This window comes from Lactuca saligna, chromosome 4, assembly GCF_052625555.1.
Source record: "Lactuca saligna cultivar CGN05327 chromosome 4, ASM5262555v1, whole genome shotgun sequence".
Taxonomy (NCBI): Eukaryota; Viridiplantae; Streptophyta; class Magnoliopsida; order Asterales; family Asteraceae; genus Lactuca; species Lactuca saligna.
Genome location: NC_136420.1, coordinates 215,785,249 through 215,811,734, shown reverse-complemented (window position 1 = coordinate 215,811,734; position 26,486 = coordinate 215,785,249). Strand labels below are relative to the sequence as shown.

The 26,486-nt window shown below is 40.7% G+C and overlaps 1 protein-coding gene across 1 annotated transcript; it reads right to left on the bottom strand.

Annotated features, from left to right (window-relative positions):
• Window positions 1-24,928: 24,928 nt before the first annotated feature.
• Window positions 24,929-25,555, bottom strand: LOC145040478 (uncharacterized). The gene is made up of 2 exons (XM_078988395.1): window positions 25,316-25,555; window positions 24,929-25,159 (listed from the first exon to the last, which is right to left on the bottom strand). Exons 1-2 carry the CDS (start codon window positions 25,553-25,555, stop codon window positions 24,929-24,931), a joined length of 471 nt encoding a protein of 156 aa, XP_078844521.1.
• Between the last annotated feature and the right edge of the window lie 931 nt (window positions 25,556-26,486).

Here is a 26,486-nt window from a genome sequence, read left to right as displayed (position 1 = left end):
CTCGGCCTCGGATGGGATGGGTCCCTGGGTTCGCGGGTCGGATGGGACGGGTCGCTGGTACGCGGGTCGGATGGGACAGCGGGTCGGGTTCTCCGGATCGTGCGACGTGGACGGTTTGAGGCCGAGCTTCTCGGGTACGCGGGGCGTACAGGAGTACGCAGCGCGTAACTCAGATGCTGACTCCCCTTCGGATGATACCCGAATTTTGAATAAAATAAATAATTAATTTATTTAATAAACTTCAAAAATTCATATCTTCTTCATACGAACTCTGTTTTTGATGGTCTTTATATCCTCGCGTAGGTGAGACTACGCTCTTCAACTTTCGTTTAGACTCCGTCGACAAATTCCGAAATTATTTTTTTTATTAAATATAAAAATCTATCGTGTTTAAGGAATTTCTTTGAAAATTCGTAACTTCTTTATCTGATGTCGGTTTTTGCCAGACTTTTTACCGCTGGAATACCATTGTCGAGACCTTCGATTCTCGTTTAGGTCATTCCGGCCAAAAGTCGCTCGATTTCTGATTCGAGTTTTTAGCTGTCTGTTGCTGAGTCGAACTTGGAAAAATCATAACTTCGCTAAATGAAGTCGGATTTGGGCGTTCTTTTCACGTACGATCATGGTTCAAAGACATTTAATCATAGAAGGAAATTACATAGGACTTATTCGTACATTTTATTATGAAAGTAAAATTTATTACTCAGAAGCGGTTACAATACTTGACCCACTTTGGTCGTTACAAAGAGTTGAAATATCGGGTTGTCACATCATCCCCCCGTTAGAGAGAATTTCGTCCCGAAATTTAATGTAGTAAAGATACTAGTGAACATGAAAGAGATGAGGGTAGTTTTGTTTCATCTGATCTTCGCGTTCCCACGTGAATTCGGGTCCCCGCTTGGCGTTCCAGCGAACCTTCACGATGGGTATGCGACTTTGTTTTGTTTGTTTGACCTCTCGGTCCCTGATTTCTACCAGTTCTTCCACAAAGTTGAGGCTCTCGTTGATCTTGATTTCGTCGAGTGGGATAACAAGAGTCTCGTCGGATAGACACTTTTTCAAGTTTGAGACGTGGAAGGTTGGATGGATGTTACTAAGTTCGCGCGGTAGGTTAAGCTTGTAAGCCACAGGACCGATTCTGGCAAGAATCTCGAAAGGCCCTATGTACCTTGGATTTAGTTTCCCCCGCTTTCCAAATCGTATTAAACCCTTCCACGGTGAGACCTTTAATAAGACGTGGTCTCCTACCTGGAATTCCAAAGGTTTCCTCCTTTGGTCAGCGTAGTTTTTCTGTCGGTCTCTTGAGGCTTTCAATCGTTCACGAATCTGAACGATCTTCTCTGTTGTTTCACGTATGATCTCCGGACCGGTGAGAGTGCTTTCAGGAACTCTTCTTCCAGCTAACTGGGTATCGCCAACTTCAGTCCAGAGGGGATCTGCACTTTCGACCATAGAGGGCTTCAAACGGAGCAGCCTTTATGCTTGTATGATAACTATTGTTGTATGAAAATTCGACAAGGGGTAAATGAATATCCCATGCCTTTCCAAAATCAATCACGCAGGCTCTCAGCATGTCTTCTAAAGTTTGTATCGTTCTCTCACTTTGTCCGTCTGTCTGTGGGTGGTAGGCTGTACTCATGTCCAGCCTAGTTCCCAGGGAACTTTGTAGTGACTGCCAGAACCTTGAAGTGAATCTACTATCTCGATCGGAGATAATGGATATCGGAACACCAGGCAGTCGCACTACTTCCCTTAAGTAAGTTCTTGTAAGCTTCTCCATTTTGTCAGTCTCTTTGATGGGTAGGAAATGCGCGGATTTGGTCAGTCTGTCGACAATGACCCATACGGTATCGAGTCCACTTGTCGTCTTGGGTAATTTGGTTATGAAGTCCATAGTAATCCGCTCCCATTTCCATTCCGGTATCTCTGGCTGTTGTAGTAGTCCTGACGGTTTCTGATACTCGACCTTAACCTTAGCGCAAGTAAGACATTTACTCATGAAGGTAGCAATTTCTGCTTTCATGTTAGGCCACCAGTACACTTTCTTAAGATCCAGATACATTTTATCTGAACCCGAGTGAACGGAATATCTTGAGTTGTGAGCTTCAGTCATGACTATGTTTCTGAAACCACCATGTTTTGGGGTCCAGATTCGGTCCATGAGATAGTAGGCTCCGCCACCCTTGACTTCTAAATTCTTCTCCATTCCTCGCAGGGATTCACCCGCCACATTTTCGGGTTGCAAAGCTTGCATTTGTGCTTCCTTAATTTTGTGGATAAGTGGGAATGGATAGTCATGGTCAGAGATTTGACCCTCCGACCAGTGTATTCCTTTCGACTGAGGGCGTCGGCTACTACGTTGGCCTTTCCAGGATGATAACGAATCTCACATTCGTAGTCATTCAGTAACTCGACCCATCGTCGTTGTCGCATGTTGAGTTCCTTCTGATCGAAAATGTGTTGAAGGCTCTTGTGATCGGTGAAGATTGTACTCTTTGTTCCGTATAAGTAGTGCCTCCAGATCTTCAGAGCAAATACCACAGCTCCTAATTCGAGATCGTGTGTCGTATAGTTCACTTCGTGTGTCTTAAGCTGTCGGGAGGCATAAGCGATAACCTTCCCCCTCTGCATAAGAACACAACCTAGTCCTTGATTTGAAGCATCGCAATACACCACGAAGTCTTCTATCCCTTCGGGGAGGGATAGTATCGGTGCGGTGCACAAGGCCTGCTTTAGTGTCTGGAATGCCTTCTCTTGTTTCGCTTCCCAGTCAAAGGCCACACCTTTCTGGGTTAATGAAGTAAGAGGTTTCGCAATGCTCGAAAAGTTCTTTATGAATCTGCGATAGTAGCCAGCTAGACCTAGAAATTGACGAATTTCAGTAGGTGTCCTTGGTGCCGACCAGTTCTCAATAGCCTTAATTTTGGAGGGGTCCACGTGTATACCCTTTTCGCTAACAACGTGACCTAAAAATTCGACTCTTCGAATCCAAAATTCGCATTTAGAGAACTTCGCATAGAGTTTTTCCGTTCGCAGTGTTTCTAGGACTTTTCGTAGGTGTTGACCATGCTCTTCCTCACTTTGAGAGTAGATAAGTATATCATCGATAAAGACGATGACGAACTGGTCCAAGTAAGGGCGGCATACCCTATTCATTAGGTCCATAAATACTGATGGTGCATTGGTTAATCCGAACGGCATCACCACGAATTCATAGTGTCCATAACGAGTTCGGAACGCTGTCTTTGGAATGTCCCCCTCTAGAACTCGTAATTGGTGATATCCCGATCGCAGGTCTATTTTTGAGAAGTAGTTCGCCCCTTGAAGTTGATCGAATAGGTCGTCGATACGGGGTAGAGGATAACGGTTTTTGACAGTAAGTTTGTTCAGCTCTCTGTAGTCGATGCACATACGGAACGATCCTTCTTTCTTCTTTACAAACAAGACCGGTGCTCCCCAAGGTGAGAAACTTGGTCTTATGAATCCTTTGCGAAGGAGTTCATTAAGTTGACTGGAAAGTTCCTGCATCTCTGCTGGTGCAAGACGATAAGGCGACTTCGCTACTGGGGTAGCTCCTGGAATTAAGTCGATTCTGAACTCGACTTGGCGTTGCGGTGGTAATCCTGGTAGTTCTTCTGGAAAGATATCGGGAAAGTCGCGTACTACCGAGATGCTCTTGATGTCCTTCAGTTCTTGACTTGTATCGACGATGTGTGCTAGGAATGCCCGACAATCCTTCCGTAAGCACTTTCGAGCTTGGATGCACGAAATGATGCGAAGGTTTGTACTAGATTTGTCGTCGTAGATAACTAATGTTTCGTTGTTCGGGAGGTTAAGACGGACTGCTTTCTCAAAGCACATGATGTCAGCGCGAAGGAGACTCAACCAATCCATGCCGACTATGACGTCAAAACTTTTAATTTGTACCGGCATGAGATTGATTGGGAAAGAATGGCCGTCCAATGTTAACGTACAGCCCATGTATATGCAATTTGTGCTTTCGGTTTTTCCATTGGCCATCTCTACAGTGAATGATTCTTTTAACTTGCTAGGTTTAGGTTTAAGTAAATGGATAAAGTTTTGACTCACGAAGCTTCTCTCCGCTCCACTATCGAATAATATGCATGCGTATGAATTATCGAGAAGAAACGTACCAGCAACTATAGTTGGGTCAGCTACAGCTTCGTCGTGGCCTATTGCCAAAACTCGTCCTACACCTCCGGTGCCTGCTGCCTTAGGACAGTTTCTCTTGTAGTGGCCCACCTCGCCACAACCGTAGCAAGCCTGCCCTACACCCGCACCGGAAATTTGAGTGATCGGCTTTGCGGGTTCTTTGCAGAAACGAGCCGTGTGTCCTTTCCTGTTGCAGTTGGCGCACTGCATATCTCGGCAAGGTCCATGGTGGTGGAAATTGCACTTGGTGCATTTTGGGAGGTTGCCTACATAAGGCTTTGTTGGGTAGGTATTCGTAGGGACTGTAGCAGGTACAATAGCAGCATTTACTGACACAAGTTGTTTCTTTGCGGATTCTTGGGAAGATCCACCATTTCCTTTGATCCACGCTCTCTTCCTGCCATTGTTTTTGTTGTTGTAGTTGTTGTTTCCTTTCTGTGGTGCTGGTGCAGAAGTGGTTGAGTTCTGATGACCTCCGTAGTCGATCAGAGATTGTGCCAGTTCCTTAGCACTTTCAAAGGTGTCAGGTTTTGAAGCTAACACGCTTGACCGCATCTGGGGCGTCAGTCCCCAGATGTACCTTTCTATCTTCTTGCTCTCGGGAGCAATCATGTCTGGACAAAGGATTGCCAGTTCGCAGAATCTGTTGGTATAAGTAGCGATGTCGGTACCCACCATTCCGAGAGTCCATAGCTCGTGTTCAAGCTTTTGAATTTCTCCCCGCGGGCAGTATTCCCTCATCATCATGGCCTTCAAGCTCTCCCAGCTTATGGAGTTTGCCACGATTAGGGTAAGTACTTTAACGTGGCCATTCCACCAAGTTAAAGCTTTATCAAGAAGGGTGAAGGTTGCAAATTTGACCTTGCTGTGCTCGGGACATGAGCAGATTTCAAAGACTGCCTCCGTCCTTTCAATCCACTGCCTCAGGGCCATCACACCACCAGTACCATAAAACATCCGGGGCTTGGCATTGGTGAAGTCCTTATAGGTGCATTCTCGAGGTGGTCCATGACTCTCGCCATGGTTGGACGTGTGTGCGCCAGATCCTGAGACATTAGCACTTGAGTTATTGATCTGTGACATGGCAGCTGCCACTGCTGCGGTGACTGCTGCTTGAAACATTACAGCATCAAATTGGGGTGGTGGAGGTGGTGGTATAGGTATTTCCTCACTGTTGTTTCACCTTGGATTCCTACGCGGAGGCATCCTTCAACTATATATGGAAAGAAGACAATGATAAGAATTTCATGAAATGGAAAATGTATGTGTCTCATGAATTAAATCGCTATAATTCAACAACAAAAGATAGTATGAGTCTTAAAATAGAAGAATGAAAGTTATTTGTAAGACTGAAGGTATGAAACAAGTATTTGGTTTCCCAAGGACCATTCAAGGTTCGAACGAAATACTCAACATAGTAATAATAGTGCCACTTATATTAATATAAAAGTTGTTACAACGATCAAGAAAATTTGTTCCCTATAAGGATCTCCGTTTACCAAGTTCAAGAAATTTAAAGACTTTTAGCCGAGGTCCTAAGCTATAACAAAAATTGAGTTCTTGACAAGCACTACTTGCGTCGAAAGTTGCGTTTGGAGCTTGACTCCGTATCTGATTGCTTCGACTCCATTAGACGCCTATCCAAAGCAGCTTGTTGTTCCCTTAGTTCGGCGAGGGCTGCAATAATTTGTGCTTGAAACGCTTCGGTTTGGAACTAAGCGTTGTCTTGCCTCTTGTTCAACTTACGGATGTCAGAAGTGTGAACCTGTACTTCTACGTTGATATCCCGGAGTCGACTAGCTTGTACTCCAGACTGATAGGACTGATTGGCTAACTTACCCACCATTACCGGGAGTGCTCGGTCAGTCGAACCTCCGCCGTGGACATCATAGAAGTCCCGGCACATGCCGTAGGGAGGGCGTAGGTTTTGCTGTTGGCTCCAATGGTGGAGGTGACTTCCCCAGACGGGAGTCGGTCCTTGAAAGTTCCTTACGAAGACGGGAGGTTGAATGGGTTGTGGATCGATAACTTTCGGCTCTGAGTCGGTACCGGAGTCATCACCCACGTCTATGGGTTCCTCGTCCTCTTCGGGATCATCTTCGATCCATCCTCCGTTGCCTTGGTTGGGAAAGTAGGGGTCGCCAGGGTGGTGAAATCCAGCCATTTGACTATACGAGAATTTGGGTTATAAGAATTGAATAAAGTCGGAACATGTAAAACATGTAAGTTAAACTAGTTTAGATAGCAAATACTCCTATAGTATTTAAATTCTTGTGTTTGATTTTTGTAATGGTTTGGTACGGTTTGACTTGTTGCTTACTACGATCATTCCTCGATTCGTGCGTGTAAACTTGCCTAAATACTTGTATAATTGTATAACATGAAAATAGTTTGTGGTATGCATGTAATTGTACTTAAATGAACTATCAATTTAAGTTGAACGAAATGCTGCTTAAGTGTAAAAAGAAAATTTGTTTTGCCAGAGAGTATTAGTCCCTTAAGCATTTATAGTTTGTATATCTTATGTGGTTCGATATACTTAGTTCACTATAAACATTGCTCTGATACCAATCTGTCACACCCCCAAACCTGAACGGCGGAAACATTCGGGGGCGGATGACTTCATGTGGTAGCGTAACAAATGAATACATAGTAAAGAAAGCAATACAACCATGATATATATAATTGAAAGTTTACATTTGTCAAAAGTTACATGTTCAAAACCAATTACAATATGATATCAAAAATATGAGATTAACCTGGCGCCGCAGCATCTCTTCTTCAAAAGCATATTAGTACCTGAAATTACTGAATCCCTGGGACATACAAGTAATTTTGAAAGAGTAGATCAGCATTTAAGCTGGTGAATTTCATAAGTATTTAAATGACAATGTTTAAATGAAATGAAATGTTTTATCTTTGTTTGTATGTGTTTAGAAAATCCTATATTTTCTACTAGCATAAAAGTAGCCTTCATTCAAGACCAATGTTTGTTTCCAAAATGTATGTAAAGGTAAAATAATAAATGAGTTTGAAAACCTTGTAAATCAATGCGTTTTTAAATACCCCTTGTGAGTTTTATAACCATACTATTGACTCGAAATGCCTATACACAACATTCTTCAGGCGTTGGAATGTTATGACGTTTGTCACCCCAAACGGTGGACTGTAGCTAACAGTCAGGGCGCGGGTTGTCAAGCCCGTATAGATCTATACACAAACACCATGCTCCCCTTCCAAGGGATTCTGGTATATAATACAGGACTTGAAATGTGTACTCGAACGTACATGAAGTTAGTGTCTCACAAACCCGTGGTATAAAAACAGATCTACTGGTTAAAATGTTACGTTTGTTCTTGTATACGAAAGTAAACTTCTTGAAATATATGTTTCTAGTACATAAGAGTTAGAAATCTGTTCGTAAAACTATACCTATTATAGTTTTACAAAGTGTGCCTTGTTTGTTTTTAGAAATACTTAGGAAAAGAATCATTTGTTTATGAAAGCATAGATTTTTGGTGTCGAGTCTACGATAGAAAAGAATAATTTAAGAACAGTTTAGTTTTATACCTGCATTACAACAACTTTATATTTTAAAAGATCGAATGCTATTGTAACATATGATATATATTTATATAATTAAAAGTTCCTTTAAAGGTTTATAAATCGCATGTGATTTGAATATTTAACAGTATATAAAAGAGTTTCTTTATATAACACACGATAATACTCGTGTGTTTTACTTGTAATCCCCCCCTTTGAAAGCATATAAAAGTATTTAGAATAATTAAAACGGTTGATTAAGGGGTATGAAACTCACTTGAAAGTTTTGGAGATAGCGAGATGGAAAACCGGGCAGAGTTTCGTCTCGGGAAACGGATTTTCCTCGGGATTCTCGGGAATCTCGGGAGTAAAATCGACCTTCGGGACTTGAGCCAAAAAGACCAGAGCTTCGGGTTTGAACGGACACGGAAAACGAGGCAAAGTAGAGTGAGAGAGAAGAGAAATGAGCCCTTTCTTTGTAAACCTTCGTATGCTATTTATAGAGAGGCTGGTCTGCCTCAGTACGCGGGGCGTACACTAGTACGCAGCGCGTACGCGTACGTCACGCATGACCGAAGCCTCGACTGCCTCGGCGTCGGATGGGACGGGTCCCTGGGTTCGCGGGTCGGATGGGACGGGTCGCTGGTACGCGGGTCGGATGGGACAGCGGGTCGGGTTCTCCGGATCGTGCGACGTGGACGGTTTGAGGCCGAGCTTCTCGGGTACGCGGGGCGTACAGGAGTACGCAGCGCGTAACTCGGATGCTGACTCCCCTTCGGATAATACCCGAATTTTGAATAAAATAAATAATTAATTTATTTAATAAACTTCAAAAATTCATATCTTCTTCATACGAACTCCGTTTTTGATGGTCTTTATATCCTCGCGTAGGTGAGACTATGCTCTTCAACTTTCGTTTAGACTCCTTCTGCAAAATTCCGAAATTATTTTTTTTATTAAATATAAAAATCTATCGTGTTTAAGGAATTTTGTTTGAAAATTCGTAACTTCTTTATCTGATGTCGGTTTTTGCCAGACTTTTTACCGCTGGAATACCATTGTTGAGACCTTCGATTCTCGTTTAGGTCATTCCGGCCAAAAGTCGCTCGATTTCTGATTCGAGTTTTTAGCTGTCTGTTGCTGAGTCGAACTTGGAAAAATCATAACTTCGCTAAATGAAGTCAGATTTGGGCGTTCTTTTCACGTATGATCATGGTTCAAAGACATTTAATCATAGAAGGAAATTACATAGGACTTATTCGTACATTTTATTATGAAAGTAAAATTTATTACTCAGAAGCGGTTACAATACTTGACCCACTTTGGTCGTTACAAAGAGTTGAAATATCGGGTTGTCACATCATTCATGGGGGTTATTAGTGGAAATCTGGCGTTGGTCTCAATGTCGGGTAGCATCTGGAGTCTGAGGAGTGGTTAGCTGAAGATTGAGTTTCTTTCCAGTGGGATGATCAGTGTGGAAATGTGATTTTGTGAAGGTTTCTAGTGCTAGTGGGAATCAGTCCGCGTGTAAGTGTTGGGTTTTGTGCAAGGTTGTTTTGGGAGGTCGGTGATAGCGACCGGTGGTCGATAGTCAATGCCCTAAGTGGGGGAGAATTGGAAACTCTTCGGAAGGTCAATGGGTATAAGAGGTTGTTTAGCTGCTTGGGATTCAGCAGTGGTTCTGTCAGTCAAGAGTGCAGGCTGGTATCAGTAAGTGGTAGGCATGCAGGGCAGGATACAGACCTATGTCATTTGATTGTGGAGGGCTTGGGATCAGACCGGGATCGAGTGTGTATGATGGAGATAGAGTTCGGAACACCTTTGAGGGCTAGAACAGTATGCATGGGAGGATTTCCCGGAGAGATAACTCGGAGTGATGAATGCTAGTTGAGCGGTTCGGATAGACTAATGGCCGGTAGGCGTACCAGTCAGGCCGAAGGCTCGGAGGATGGTCCAGCCAGACTGAAGGCCCTAGAGGGCAGTCCAGATTGGCTAAAGGTTTTGAGAGTGGCCCAGATTGGCTGAAGGCCTGGTAAGGCGGACCAGTCATGCTGAAGACTCTGCAGGTTTTGTTACACCGGTTTGAGGGAAAGGGTTGAATATGTCGTGATGTGTTAGCATTGGAAGGTCTGGCCCAGGTATTGATCTTGATTAGTGGAGATAGTGCACGGACTCGAGAGTCCTTGCGAGCAGATTCAGAGCATGTGTGTTGCATGGATAACCGTTATGCTATAAGGGAGTGGTGTAGCGTTGGGTGAGCACCGTGGTACTTTTCGTAGTGACAAGGCGACCAAGTGGATTTCCTTGGTAAGGAAAGAGAGAGAAATGTAGCTCCGAGAGGGAGTGTAAATTCATGGAAGTGAAAGTAGCAGCGTAGAGTTATGATTGGAGTGGTCTAATTATGGTCTTTGAGCAGCGTGATTGCGGTAGTGGTATGGGATCACATCCGGGTTGGATGGTTGTTGAGGCTCGGCAGGAATGCATGGATGGAATCTTGGATTTCTAGTTAGACTTTGTTTTATGTGGTCAAAATTCATCCTGAAGGATGTTTGGAAGTGTCATCAGTGTATCGACTTTTTCCTAACTCGAGGACACTAGAGCCAGTTCAGTGTGGTTATGAGATTGCGGTGGAGAACTCATGGGAGTTGCTCTGAGGCTGAAGCATGTGTCATCCTGTAACAACAGCAAAATTCAGGTCAAAATTTAAAATTTTATAAAACCGTAATTAAGTATACTAAGTGGTAGATATTGTAACAAGGTTTTCATACATATAAAGAACACTAAAATCCGAGTTATAACGAAGAAGTTATGACCATTCTAAGTTTCCCGACAAAAACTGGCAATACGAAGTTACGTAAAAACGCAAAGTTTCAACAAAACACTTTTTGACCTTAGGTGTCTAAATGAAATTCATAGATATCGTCAAACCGTAACCGTACATAAAAAGAACGTCCGAATCTGACTTCGTATGAGGAAGTTGTGATTTTTCTAAGTTACAGATATAGCAGTAGACAGATAAAAACTCGAAATAGAGATCGAGAGACTTTTGGCCAAAACAACCTAAATGAGAATCAAAGGGATCAACAATTCTAGCGCAACGGTAAAAAGTCTGACGAAAACGGACGTCGGATGAAGAAGTTATGGAACTTTAAAAGACTTTTCCTGTCCCGACCTATTAAAAATATAATATTAAAAATAAAGTCAAAACTAGCCGACGGAGTCTAAACGAAAGTTGTAGATCGTAGTCTCACCTTCGTGTGGATATAAAGCACGTCGAAAACGGAGTTCGTATGAGAATGATATGAATTTTTGAAGTTTGTTAAATAATTTAAATATAAATTAAATTAAATCCCGGTATTATCCGAAAGAGAAGTCACCGGTCCGATCCCTCGTACGCCTAGCGTACCGTCGTACGCCCAGCGTACTCGGATGCTAGGCTCCGGTTCATCCACGTCGCTCCAATGTTTCGACCGAGGATGCGCTCATGCATGACGCATGAGCACGCAGCGCGTACTCTAGTACGCCCCGCGTAACGCAACCCCCTCAGACCCCTATAAATAGCATGCGAGGGTGCCGGCCAAAATTGCTAATTTCCTTCCTTTCTCGCGTCGAAGCTCTGCGTTTCAACCCTCGGAATCATCCCAAAGGCCCGGTTTTCATATCCAAGGTGGGAAGAAAGTTTTACACTCCCGAGACTCCCGAGATTTCCCGAGAATCTCGAGAGATCCCCTTTCTCGAGTAGAAGTTCTGCTCGGTTTTCATTACGCTTTCTTCAATCGATCAAGTGAGTTCATAACCCTTTCAAACACACTTTAAAAACATTTTTAAATGCTTTTATACTCTTTTAGGGGGGGGGGGGGATACAAGTAAACATACGGTTATTATCGTGTATTTTATAAAGTTTCACTTCACTTGTGTTATCAAATAAACCACTTGGAACTCATTACTATTATGGAAAACTCTTGTCATACTTTGTGTGCATTAGACTTATACGAAGTATATAATGGTCTTTCATTGTTAAATCTTTTTATACATTCTAAAAACTTATGATTTTGCTTTATCAAACATTGTGAAAAGGGATAAACTTTGCATACAAAACTATCACTTTAATATCAACTTAATTGAGAATCCATGAGCCGTGTACATCTTCAAACGTTACTTTTCTTTATTAGAAAGTACTGCAGTAAGTCCTGTTTATAACCAGAATCTCCCGCGACGAGAACGTGTCAAATGTGTATAGATCTATACGGGAAGTCATGATCCCGCGCCCTGACTGTTAGCTACAGTCCGTCTTTTGGGGTGACAGTTGTCATAGCACTGCGACGCCTGAAGAACATCGTTACAGGCATATTATGTTTAGTATGGTTATAAAACTCATCGGATATACAATTATTATGATATTCAGTTTTGATGAACGAGTAGCTATTAAAACTATCCTTCATCCAACCGGTTCGATCTTCGCGTAGTTTTATTATATATAAAACTATGACACAACTTACGAGAAACGTTGGTTTCTTGCAATTTTCGGTCTTAGAGACTGCCATTTTGTGTGAGGAAAATAAGGTTTTTTCCTGCATACAAACCAAACAACTAATAGGAAAATAAGGGATTTTCCCGGTGCAATCATTTACAACTTATAAAACGAATATTTATATGCATTACATGTTTTTATAAGAAAATAAAGGTCTTTCTTGGAAAACACAACAACTCGTATCTCAACCATTAGGGAAAATATGGGATTTTCTAGATCTACTACATTCATTTTCAACACAACAAATCACAACTCTTTACATTTTGAAATGCTACGTTTTCTGGAAAACATACACCCATTTTGGAATGGCATCCAATTTTTCTAAACTACTTATGGACTCACCAACTTAATTGTTGACACTTTTTCTTTGAAATAACTTGTATTCTCAGGGAATCGCTAAGCCGGTTTGGAAATCAACTTTTGGGATTAACGTGCTGACGTTAATTACTTCTTTTGGAATGATGTTTATGTATTTAACTTTTGAACATGTAATGAATACAATTATGTAAACATTTTGGAAACTTTAATATATATGGTGGTGTGTACTTTCCTTTCTATGAACTGTTATGATACTGAATATGACGTCCTTCGCCCCCGAACGTTTCCGCCGTTCTGGTTTGGGGGTGTGACAGATTGGTATCAAAGCATTGTTTATAGTGAATTAAGTATATCAAAACCATTTTTGGTATACAACTATAAACACAATTGGGCAAAAACACTCTGAGTAAGAGTCATACTTTTAAAATTAAATTTATTTAGTTTTTGTAAAGTAGGCATGCATTCATTCCAGATTAATAACATGGTCAGTATCATAATTAAAACAATATAGAAGTATTATAAATAAGTTGTGCAGTGCAGTTATGCCTTGGGACATGTAATCGGAACTGGGAAGAATATAGCCTGATCAACTATATTTGTCCAAGAGCCGACTAACGTATGCCAAGGAGTGTCTACACTGGACAACAAATTTAAAACTTACCAAAAGCATATCATTAAAGAATACTAAAGGAGTATTCGAGTGCCTCCAACCATTAAACTTAAGAATAAATTCCATGTGCTTTAGCTTATAGTCCATTCTTAACCCTATTCTCGTATAGACTCAAATGGCTGGATTCCATCACCCCGGTGACCCCTACTACCCCAACCATGGTAATGGAGAAGGGATAGAGAATGATCCTAAAGAAGGAATGCAAGAAGAATCAGACTCAGATCCAGAGAACAATAACCTACCCTTAACGGCTCCAATTCAAAATCCTAATCCTCGACCGGAATTTCATGGCTCGATGCCCCTTTGGGGAAACTAACCTAAATAGGTGGAGCCGCGAACAGGATCAACCCCTTCCATTCAACAGAGACCGAAGCTTCTACAACCTAAGCGAGGGAGGCTCAGCAGACAGAGCCCTTCCTATATTGGTTCATCAGATTTCTCGCCTTGGTGAGAAAGGACGGACGACCATCCATCAAACTGAGGAAAATGATGCGAACACTGGAGTCAACACAGTTCGCATCCGATAGTTAGGATTATCTCACGGGAGAATCGTAAATCGAAATGAAGCGTTGCAGAGAGAGCTAACGGCAACTCAAACCAAAGTGATAGAACTTCGGGCACGCCATGCAAGACATGAACTACGTATGCTCGAGATGGAGCGTCAGTTGGCATAATCTAAGACCCATGTAGCCAGCTCACGTAACAAATAATACTTGTCTGACTTTCATAATTTTGTCATAGCATAAGACCTCGGATAAAGTCCTTGCTTTTCTTAACCTCGTAATCGGAGACCTTTAGATAGGTCAAATTTTCCTAACTACAAAATGTAATGCACCATGTTTTATAATATGATGTATCTCCTTTATTAAACCCTTTGCATACCTCTCCAATTCATGAGTTTATCTACTCTCCTTATAAGTCGAACTCAAAACCCTATTCAGGGGTAAACCAAACTTCTGATATAACAGAACACTAATGCGCGACTTTCGAATCATTGAAACTTATAGTTCTTCTTGTTATTTCCATATCATAATCATGTCGCCAAAGAAAAACGATCAACCCATCAACCAAACACCAACTCTTCAGATTGATGCAGTTACCTTTCAAGTTGCAGTCTCGGCTGCCGCATCAGTTGTTCTGACCCACCTTAACGCTAACAGCACGAATGTTAGCGGGATTGTTAACAATAACTCCAATCCAAGTAACAATCAAATACCTCGACGGGCAACAAATTACCACGAAACCCCGAATCCCAAGACCAAGAATAACAAACGAAAGCTTTGGGCTAAAGCTAAAGGAAAATCACCCAAAGGGATGAGCAAAAGATGACAACATGTGGCAACCTTCGCAGCCACGACATCTGTACATCCTACTACCATCTCTTCTGGTATCCCAATTGTCCCTACACCAGCTAGGCAGTATGCTGGAAACCTACCGAAATGCAATAAGTGCGGTTTCCATCATCTAGGTAGTTGTCGTCCGTTACACTATTTTAAATGCAACAAGAACGGACATACTACAAATTGCTGCCGGACTCGGACCCAACACATTACCTCAAACACCAATGTCGAAATCTCTTGAATATGCCATCTATGTGGCGTAATGGGACACTTCAAGAGGGACTGTCCAACAGAGAAGGATGACGGCGAATCCGGAGGAGTTTGACCTCAGAATGGAAAGAAGCAACGAAAGAACCTACTATAGTATACGTTCACTTACAATCGTCAGTATTATGTATGTCTTTTTTAAAACATGTTTAAAACTAGTGCAACTAGAATCTTACCTCTTGCGGGATCCCGTCGGTATAGGGATGCTCGTACTGCGTATACTTACCTTTTGTAGTATACCTTATTCGCATCAATAGTCTTATAGTAGTCTAAAGTACTGTAACTCTGTTGATGGTTGCACGGTTATGTTTTGTCTATAAACATCTTACGTTCAAATCTAATGTCTTTAAGTTTCCTTATGATTCTAACATTATCATATGACTTGATTCAATTTGATTCTCACAAAAACAACTTCATACGTACATCCCTTCCTCCGAAATTCTCTTTCTAGCAAAGCCTTCATTCTAGAATACCAAAGTACTCGTGCATAGAGCACTTATTGTTTCTCATCCTTTCCGAAGAAAAATTCAACAAACCGCCCTGAAGTACCACACGTGTAGTACATCAAGTTCAATCCAAAGACCCACAGTTTCAAGCCTAATTATATACGGCTCATATACCTGAGACTATGATTGACGAACCTGGTATGGTTTCTACTTTCAAAACCCCGAAGTACTCATGTGAGGAATCATTACAACTTTCCCGTAGTATCCCCCAACAGATCATTTAGAAATACCATGCTTACAGCAAGTCAAATCCAAGCTCAGAAACTAGCAGTGACTCCAACCATGAATTTCAAAACATAGCTGCCCTAATTCATCGAGTGAATATGCTAACATTTAGAAGAACATAAGTAAATAAACCCAAAACTGCACGATCCCGATCGGTCGAAGTGATAGGTGGAGTAATGAAGGTCCGCTGAAACACACACATTAGGATCTAGATTCATAAAGGAACAAGAGGAACAACTGGACCATAAGCACTCACGCCTGCCTGCAAGTATTGGAGTCCCAGTCAAAATGCGAATTTCGGGACGAAATTCTCTCTAACGGGGGGATAATGTAACAACAGCAAAATTCAGGTCAAAATTTAAAATTTTATAAAACCGTAATTAAGTATACTAAGTGGTAGATATTGTAACAAGGTTTTCATACATATAAAGAACACTAAAATCCGAGTTATAACGAAGAAGTTATGACCATTCTAAGTTTCCCGACAAAAACTGGCAATACGAAGTTACGTAAAAATGCAAAGTTTCAACAAAACACTTTTTGACCTTAGGTGTCTAAATGAAAGTCATAGATATCGTCAAACCGTAACCGTACATAAAAAGAACATCTGAATCTAGCTTCGTATGAGGAAGTTGTGATTTTTCTAAGTTACAGATATAGCAGTAGACAGATAAAAACTAAAAATAGAGATTGAGAGACTTTTGGCCAAAACAACCTAAATGAGAATCAAAGGGATCAACAATTCTAGCGCAACGGTAAAAAGTCTGACGAAAACGGACGTCGGATGAAGAAGTTATGGAACTTTAAAAGACTTTTCCTGTCCCGACCTATTAAAAATATAATATTAAAAATAAAGTCAAAACTAGCCGACGGAGTCTAAACGAAAGTTGTAGATCGTAGTCTCACCTTCGTGTGGATATAAAGAACGTCGAAAAGGGAGTTCGTATGAGAAAGATATGAATTTTTGAAGTTTGTTAATTAATTTAAATATAAATTAAATTAAATCCCAGTATTATCCGAAGGAGGAGTCACCGGTCCGATCCCTCGTACGCCCAGCGTACCGTCGTACGCCCAGCGTACTCGGATGCTAGGCTCCAGTTCATCCACGTCGCTCCAATGTTTCGACCGAGGATGCGCTCATGCATGACGCATGAGTACGCAGCGCGTACTCTAGTACGCCCCGCGTAACGCAACCCCCTCAAACCCCTATAAATAGCATGCGAGGGTGCCGGCCAAAATTGCTAATTTCCTTCCTTTCTCACGTCGAAGCTCTGCGTTTCAACCCTCGGAATCATCCCAAAGGCCCGGTTTTCATATCCAAGGTGGGAAGAAAGTTTTACACTCCCAAGACTCCCGAGATCATACCCCTTTCAAACACACTTTAAATACATTTTTAAATGCTTTTATACTCTTTTAAGGGGGGGGGGGGGGGGGGGGAATACAAGTAAACATCCGGTTATTATGGTGTATTTTATAAAGTTTCACTTCACTTGTGTTATCAAATAAACCACTTGGAACTCATTACTATTATGGAAAACTCTTGTCATACTTTGTGTGCATTAGACTTATACGAAGTATATAATGGTCTTTCATTGTTAAATCTTTTTATACATTCTAAAAACTTATGATTTTGCTTTATCAAACATTGTGAAAAGGGATAAACTTTGCATACAAAACTATCACTTTAATATCAACTTAATTCAGAATCCATGAGCCGTGTACATCTTCAAACGTTACTTTTCTTTATTAGAAAGTACTGCAGTAAGTCCTGTTTATAACCAGAATCTCCCGCGACGAGAACGTGTCAAATGTGTATAGATCTATACGGGAAGTCATGATCCCGCACCCTGACTGTTAGCTACAGTCCGTCTTTTGGGGTGACAGTTGTCATAGCACTGCGACGCCTGAAGAACGTCGTTACAGGCATATTATGTTTAGTATGGTTATAAAACTCATCGGATATACAATTATTATGATATTCAGTTTTGATGAACGAGTAGCTATTAAAACTATTCTTCATCCAACCGGTTCGATCTTCGCGTAGTTTTATTATATATAAAACTATGACACAACTTACGAGAAACGTCGGTTTCTTGCAATTTTCGGTCTTAGAGACTGCCATTTTGTGTGAGGAAAATAAGGGTTTTTCCTGCATACAAACCAAACAACTAATAGGAAAATAAGGGATTTTCCCGGTGCAATCATTTACAACTTATAACACGAATATTTATATGCATTACATGTTTTTATAAGAAAATAAAGGTCTTTCTTGGAAAACACAACAACTCGTATCTCAACCATTAGGGAAAATATGGGATTTTCTGGATCTAATACATTCATTTTCAACACAACAAATCACAACTCTTTACATTTTGAAATGCTACGTTTTCTGGAAAACATACACCCATTTTGGAATGGCATCCAATTTTTCTAAACTACTTATGGACTCACCAACTTAATTGTTGACACTTTTTCTTTGAAATAACTTGTATTCTCAAGGAATCGCTAAGCAGGTTTGGAAATCAACTTTTGGGATTAACGTGCTGACGTTAATTACTTCTTTTGGAATGATGTTTATGTATTTAACTGTTGAACATGTAATGAATACAATTATGTAAACATTTTGGAAACTTTAATATATATGGTGGTGTGTACTTTCCTTTCTATGAACTGTTATGATACTGAATATGACGTCCTCCGCCCCCGAACGTTTCCGCCGTTCTGGTTTGGGGGTGTGACACATCCTGTCAGCAAGAAAGGTAAAGTTGGGTTTCAGATTTTAATGGTCGAGTCTTGAGGAACCTGGTCCGGTGAATGTCAGGTTGTGCATTGCGGGGGTAGTTCTGGAGTAGAGTTGTCGCAGGCTTCGAGGACGAAGCCTAATTTAAGTGGGGGAGAATTGTAACACCCCGTTCTTAAAGTGTTTAATTATGAGTCCCTGAGATTTAAGAGGAAGGGTAATTTTGGTCCTTTTGCGGGAAATGGCTTTTATCCGAGAAGGGTTGGTAAGGTGTGTGGGTTGATAGAAGCATAGGGATTCTCACCACCCTCGTGTGAATGTAAAGTTTATTTGGGAGCGGGTTTAGAGTAAAGGAGTTGTGGGGTTTTGAAGATGATAATTGATTATAGCCCTTTATGGAAAAAGTGTAAAAGGTCCCATGCATGCATGGCATGCATGCTTGAAGTTGGCTAGGTACGCCCAGCGTAGTGAGGGGAGTAATACGCAGGTGTTTGGGTGAGTACGCCCAACGTACTAGAGGTACTCCCAGCGTACTCTCAGAAACCCCAAACCCTAATTTTAAGATCAGCCACTATATAAGAAACATGTTGGTTCATAGCCTAGCCTCCATAAGCTCACCCTCAACCTCAGAAACCCTAGAAACCCATATTCCCTCCATTGTTGGGTGTGTTTAGCCTTGGAAAGCTCATTTTCACAATAGAGAAGCTATGAGAAGAAAGGAGAAGTTGTCAAAGAAGGAGAGGAATGATTGGAGCTTGTGGATCTAGAGAGATATCATCCTTTGGAGCTTATTTGAGGTATAAAGCTTCTTGCTTGCCAATTATTTTGCATAGATGTAAGTGTTGTGAAGTTTTAGCATCTTTCTTGTCCCAAAAGTCCTCATCTTGATTCATGCTTTGTGTTGGCCGGGATTATCTGTCCTTTCAGACCTTTGGAGAGGTCTTGAGTGAGAAAAATAAGGTCCCAAGCGCGGTAGTTGTTCCATGTGTGAGAAATATAGGTCTTAATGGATTAAGACCTTGGATTAAGAGCTTTTGGACAATCCAAGTGATAAAGTTTGAGACTTTATGAATCGTAGGCATATTTGGCCTAAGGATCTGAAGTTTGGCCTTAAGAGCTTAAGCCATTAAGAAGTTATAAGAACATAATGAGTAGCGCAGTTACGCCCCGCGTAACACATGAGTACACCCTGTGTAGCGGGCCAGAGCTTCGATCCCTAGTTGCGAATAAGAGTGTACGCCCCACGTACTCCCCCTGATTGGACTTTAATGTTGGGCCTTATAGTTTGGGCCGTTTGTGGGTTGTTGGTTTATGGGCCATGTCTGGAAATTATGGATAGATTATTTTGGGCCCAATTATTGTTATGGACCTTGGATCTAGGCCGATTTGGTGAGGTAGACCCAATATGGTAAATTGGGCCAATATTGGACTTTGTATAAGATTTGGACTTTGGCCTTGGCCTGATAAGTGGATGTATGCTTGGCCTAATGGGTATTTGTGCTATGTGTTCTAGTAAGGGATTTGTGGTGAGTTGGTGGTTCGAGAATCTGCTTCTTCAGTTCAGAGTATCGGCAATCGCGAGGTGAGTGATCTTCACTATATCAACACGGTCTAAGGCACCAAGGCCAGCCCTTTATCGGATTGAGATCCAGGTATTTGTTGTTATGCTATTGCTTTGATCTGTTTGGAACCTGGTAGTTAGGATGGTATATTCTAGTGACCGGTTAGGTCGGTATCCTGGGTAGGATGATGATATGTTATGTGATCTGTTTGATCGGCTTGTTGACTGTGATAGGCTGTATGTTTATGTGCACATGGTTGTTTGGACTAGAGTTGGGTTGAGGTGGGTCCTGCTTTGTGTTGTAGGCAAAGATACCCACGGCGGACCGGTTGTCCCGAAGGCATACCAGACGTGCCGAGGCTCTGAGAGTGGACCAAGCGGACTGAAGGCCCGATGCGGGCGGACCAGTCATACTGTAGTCTAAGAGAGTGGAGCAGGTGGATTGAATGCCGGCGCGGCGGACCAACCACACTGCAGACTCGAGGGACATGACTAGACTCGGAGGGTGGACCCAGTGGACTCAAGGCCCGATACGGCGGACCAGTCACACAGTAGACCCGATATGCATGGTTGTTCTGTGATCGGTTTTGATATGACATGTTATATGTGTATGGTATATGTGGTTGGTATTTTGGGGGTATCTCAATAAGCTTTCGGGCTTACAGTTGTGGTTTAATGTTTTTTCAGGTTCTTCAGGAGACTGTGGCAAGGCGTAGGCATGATCGTACCGCTCCTTGTGTTTATTTTGATGAAAAGGTTCTGGGAATACTCTGATAATAAATGTATCGAAAACCTTTTTGTAATAACATTATTAAAATGGGTTGTTTTTGAAAAGTTTAAGTTTTGTTGAAATTTTTGGTTGTTACAATTCATCTCCAATAGTATCTCCAACCTCCACCCACCAGTCTTGTGCTCGGTCCTTCAGAAGACAGGAGGCCAATCGGACCTCATCCCCCTCAGGAAACCGACTCGTACGGAAAGCGTTGGCAACATCGGCCAACCACTTGCTGCTAGCACTGGGGTCCCTGACCCCGTGGTAATCTGGAGGTCCACAAGCTCGAAACTCTTTGAATGTTAGTGTACGCGCCCCCACCAAAGCCATCATCTCAGTGCGGAAAGCCCCCAACTTCTCATCCAGAAGCTCTAAAATACCCTCCTTGACCGAACCGAAGATCACAAGAGTTTGGTCTACAATACTGGGCGTAACCTCAGTTAATATCAACTCCCTCACTTGCTTGGAAATGGCTTTGCAACACCTAAATTGCTCTCTAATGACCCCAAAGGTTTCAAGAACACTGAAGAGAGATTTAGGGTTTCGTGGTGGCTGTATGAAGATGAGATGGAGGCTGTTAACCTAGTTGTTATGTTCTTTATATAGTGGCTTAGCCCTAAAATTAGGGTTTCTGGACACTGGGCGTACGTTGGGTGTACTTCCTGTATGCTGGGCGTACGGCTTAAGCACCCGCGATACTTTTACCCTTATACGTTGGCATACCCCAGCCTTATGATGGGCGTACTCACGCGTTTACCACCTTGCATGCATGGTTCTTGTAGCCATTTATTTCCATTAGTGTCCATTTCTATCAATAACTTCAAAGTGTCATAACCCCTTTGTTCCAAGTCCGTTTCCGACGAACTTTATACCCACGAGAAGGTGGCGAGGAGCCCTACGCTTCTAGCGACACACCCCGACCCAAAACTCTTGAATAAAAACTCAAAACCCATAAAAGACCGAAATGCCTCTAGCCTTGGCCTCTGAAATCCATAAACGTATATTTTTAAAGAATATTCGTTGTAACATCATAACGACAACTAATTATTAGTAACTTTATGCAAAACTTAAATCAAAGAATATTCGTTGTAACATCATAACGACTACTAATTATTATTTATATTATAATTGATAGTGACTACACATATTAGATTTGAAGGAGCATATTTATCTTCTTACACTCTCAACCAAAAGGTAATGGTCTAAGTTAAACCATACACAATGCATCATATATTGATATATGTGAGAGAGAGAGAGAGTATAACGTAATCAAGTTATTGGTGCATACAAGTAAATGGTGCATCACTAATTCAATGTACCCAAAACGAAACTTAACTTTTTGTATAATAATAATAATAATAATAATAAATTATTTGATATAATATTGGTGATCATGGTATATACATAGTTTTGGTTTGATCATTCTAATTATATTTTTTCGTATTCCATCCATATGTAATGTTGTGGATTTAGGAAAGTAATTACATGGTTTATATTATAAGTTTAAATGTAAGCTCCTTTAATTCTAAAATTCTTAACACCCTATTCTGGAATTTAGGGTCGTCGGCTGAAAGTTTATTTTCTAAAAGCTTTGGGACTTAAGGAGGCAAAGTTTAGTTATTGAGGGAGGATGTAATTATGGTTAAGAGATCTAACATTTGAATTGTGTTTTACGCTGAAGAATAGAAAAGGGAAAGTCAAAGGCTGGGGCCTTGCATTAATATATGGATTTTTATTTGAAAAGTTTTTACTCCAAGATATCTAGATAATTTTGTGGGGCTCTTCAATACATTTCCGTGGATATAAGGAATGCCAAAATTGCTGTTAAAATGAAGAAGTTATAGCAGTTTGAATATGGTGCTGGTGGTAGTAGTACATTGGGCATACTCAATGTATGCTGGGCATATGAACCGAGCAGGTTGCGTATTCAAGGGCATACATTGGGTATATGCAATCATATGCAAAACACTAATTTGAGGTTTTGAGCCCTATTTAAGCTCCTTAACTATCTGAAACCCTTTCCATTCTCAATCTCCACCCCTTCGACGTGCTCCCATGAAACCCTAACCCTAATATAAGCCTTGTAAGCTAAAGAAGTTGGTTTTAAGTGCTATAGAGTTTGCTTGGTGCATCGTGGAGAAGAAGGAACTCAATGGTGAAGTGTTGGTTGCATTGGAGCTTGTAGATCCATACTTTTTTCTCCTTGATCTTTCTTTTGGAAGTATAATGCTTGAATCTCGATAATGTATTAGTTAGATCTAGCTAGTCTTGAATATTATGAACTTGTGGTCACTTTAGTGCATGAAGTTGAGATCTTGAAAGTTTGTGAGCTTTTAAATGATAAAGTTGGAAACTTTATCCATCTAAACATCATATTGGTTCAAATCTAACGGTTGGAGACTTGGACTTAATGCAATAAGTAGAAAAAGATGTAGTTTTGGTCCCTTTGAGAATTAAAAACTAGATCTTGATGGTTTGGATAATTCTAATGGATAAAGTTGGAATGTTTATCCATTATCGAGCTATATCAAACCATAAAAATGTGATCTTGGTCCTTCTATCCCTCTCATGCATGAGTTATGATGTCTTAATGGATTAATAAGTTATGGTTTGGGCTTTTGGACCTCTTCTAGACATGGAAAGTCATAAAGGTGGGAAATTTATGACCTAGCATGATGTTATAGGACTATATCTGAGTGTTAGATGAAAGGACTTAAGAGGATAAGCACTTCATGGAAAAGTGTCATGTGACCGAGTATGTTGGGCGTACCTTTAAGTAAGTTGTGCATACTCGTATGTTGTCCCGATTCTAGACGGTAAGTGCGCCATGCGTACGAGCTAGGTATGGTGGGCGTACTCAGCCTGAAGTTGATTTCTTGACTTGTTGACTTTGAGTTCCGTTGAGCGTTGACTTTTGACCAAGTTTGACCTTGGCTCAAACTTAAGCATTTTGGGCTATTGATTAAGATTTTATCTGGTTATGGTATTTGTGGATTCATGGTTGTAAGTAGTACAAAAAAAGGATTATATCATAGTGTTTCAAATTTATTCGATTCAGATCATCTTTCTCACTGTGCTTGTAGGTCGAAGGCACCAATGTCGGCCCACTAACTTGTGTTTATAGGATTCTTGATGTCTTTGTAACACTTTCATGCTTGTCTGTGTATATATGTGTTGAACAACTAGGTCTTATTTGTTTTTATTATTATATGCGATATTGTGTATACTAAGACCTTTAGTAGTCTTTAGTGTTGCTGAGAACACTTCGGACGTGCTGTTTGCCCATTGAGACTTCGAGTAATCTCCAATGTTACTGATAGTTCACATGGCATGTTGTTTGCCCACTAAGACTTCAGCTAGTCTGCAAGGTTGCTGCTAACCATTAACTATTTATTGGTGATGTGTTGTGTGTGGTAATTTGTGGATGTGGTTTACATGTTCCAGGTTTTTGCAATATTAAAGGAGGGGCACGACTCTATTGCATCACATCCATGAGTGAATTATGAATATGATAAACTTTGATGATACTTTAATAAATGTTTTGAGTTAAATGGTTTTATCTTAGATGTTTGCATGTGTAATTGAATAAAATACTTAAATTTTTAATCTAAAGTTTTGGTCTGAAGTTTCGGATGCTACAAGTTGGTATTAAAGCCTTAGTTTGAGGGATTCTGACATACTCTCAAGTGTGCCTGAACTCAAGTTGAGGAATGGGTAAAATTTTCAAATGGAAAATGATTTTCTAAAAGTTTAAAAATAAAAAATAAAAAGGAGTACAATGCATGCAATCAGCTCAGCTCAAGTAAGTATTTCCAAAATACCAATACATGTTTTATGATTGATGTCTGATGTGAGTATATGATAATTGCATGGTAGATTATGGCTAAGGATACCAATCAACTCACCTTTTTTACAATAGACATCGTCATGTCGATTTTGTCGCAAAATTCGACGGGTCATAACTTCTTCATTATAAGTCAGATTTCAGCGTTCCTTGTATCCCCAAAATCCTTGTTCGACTACTTCAACTTTCTTCATAGATATTAGGTCTATCGATTATTTTATTTTTGATGAATATGTTTATTATTATTTTATTACATCGTTATAAGCACGTGTATTATACATTAATCACATATGTCACATAATACTCAAATAATTCTTCTCCATTACTTGAAAATAGGTTAAAATTGTTGATCCTAACTATTGCATAATAATAATAATGCTTAGCCTAGAAACGAAGGAGTTATAATTTTGTCCTCCTTAGGATGACTCCATCTCGAAATCATGCATCAACAAAAATATGTGAATAGTGACTCATCATGTCACTATTTGTCGCCAAGGTGAGGTTCGATCCATTCAAATGTTTCCATCGTACAAGAACTAATTTTACCATCTTACGTTGCAACTTTTTTGTCTTATAGTCAACAACTACTCCAGGTTCTTCGACTAACCTCTTATTTTCATCAATCAGTAACCTCGAAAGTGGAATTATAACTGGAACTTCTCCCGTGAACTTCCTCAAATAACGTATATGAAAAGTGTTATGAATACCATCTAGTTCTTCTGGCAATTCCAGCTTGTAAGCTTGGTTCCCAATCCTTTGAAGAACCTTCAATGGAAAAATAAATCTTGGACTCAACTTTCCTCTCTTTCCAAATCTTTTAAGTACCTTGCACAACGTGACTTTGATCAATACGGAATCTCCAACTTCAAATTTCATTGGTCGTTGCTTTTTGTCAGCATAGCTCTTTTGGAAATCATGAGTTACTAACATTCTTTCTCTAATCGCTTTTAGCCTTTCAACAGTCTGATGGACTATTTTGGGTCCCATAAATTGTTTCTCTCTAGCCTCAAGCAAACAAGACGTCATATGACACTTCTGACCGTATAAAGCTTGATAAGGTGCCATCTTAATGCTCGAATGGTAACTATTGTTGTATGAAAACACTACCAGTGGTAAAATATTCATCTTAGTAACCTTGACTTTCTAGGGTACATGTTCTTACCATATCTTCTAACGTTTGAATACTTTCACTCTGACCATCTGTCTGTGGATGGCAGGCTGTACTTAAACACAACTTCATAACAATTTTGTCTGGTAAAACCTTCCAAAATCTTGATGTGAAGCAAATTTGCCGATTCGATACAATCGTTAAAGGTACACCGTGAAGTCCTACTATCTCCTTCACGTAAGCATTTGCAAGCTTATCCATAGACCACCTCTCATTGGTTGCTATGAAGTGTGCAATCTTAGTGAACTGATCCACAACTACCTAAATCATATCGTGACCGTTCTTTGTCCTGGGTAGTTTAGTCACAAAATCTATGGTGATGTCTTCCCATTTACCTATGGGTACAGGGAAAGGTTCTAAACTCCCATATGATTTCTGATGTTATGCTTTAACTTTTACGCATGTTACACATTCTGCTAAATACTTTGCAACATCGTGCTTCATTGTTTGCCACCAATAGTTAGGTTTTAGATCCATATACATCTTAGTGCTTTCGGGATGAATCAAGTCAAGGTCTTTTGAGCTTCCTCCATCAAAAGATCTCTTATTCCTCCCATATTAGGTACCAAAATCCGATCTTGGAATACCTTCATCTCTTGACTATTTGGATCGAATACCAACGTTATTCCTAAACGTGTTTCCTTTCGGTCGTTTTTCTCCAAAGCTTCTTCCTGAGATTTCTTGAGGTTTTCCACAATCACTGAGAGAACTTCTATTCTTAATGCTCTTGGCCTCTTTCTTTGTAGGTTTACTTTTCGACTTTGAGCTTTGGCTACAACATTTGCTTTACCATGGTGGTAAAGTATCTCATAGTCGTAATCCATGAGA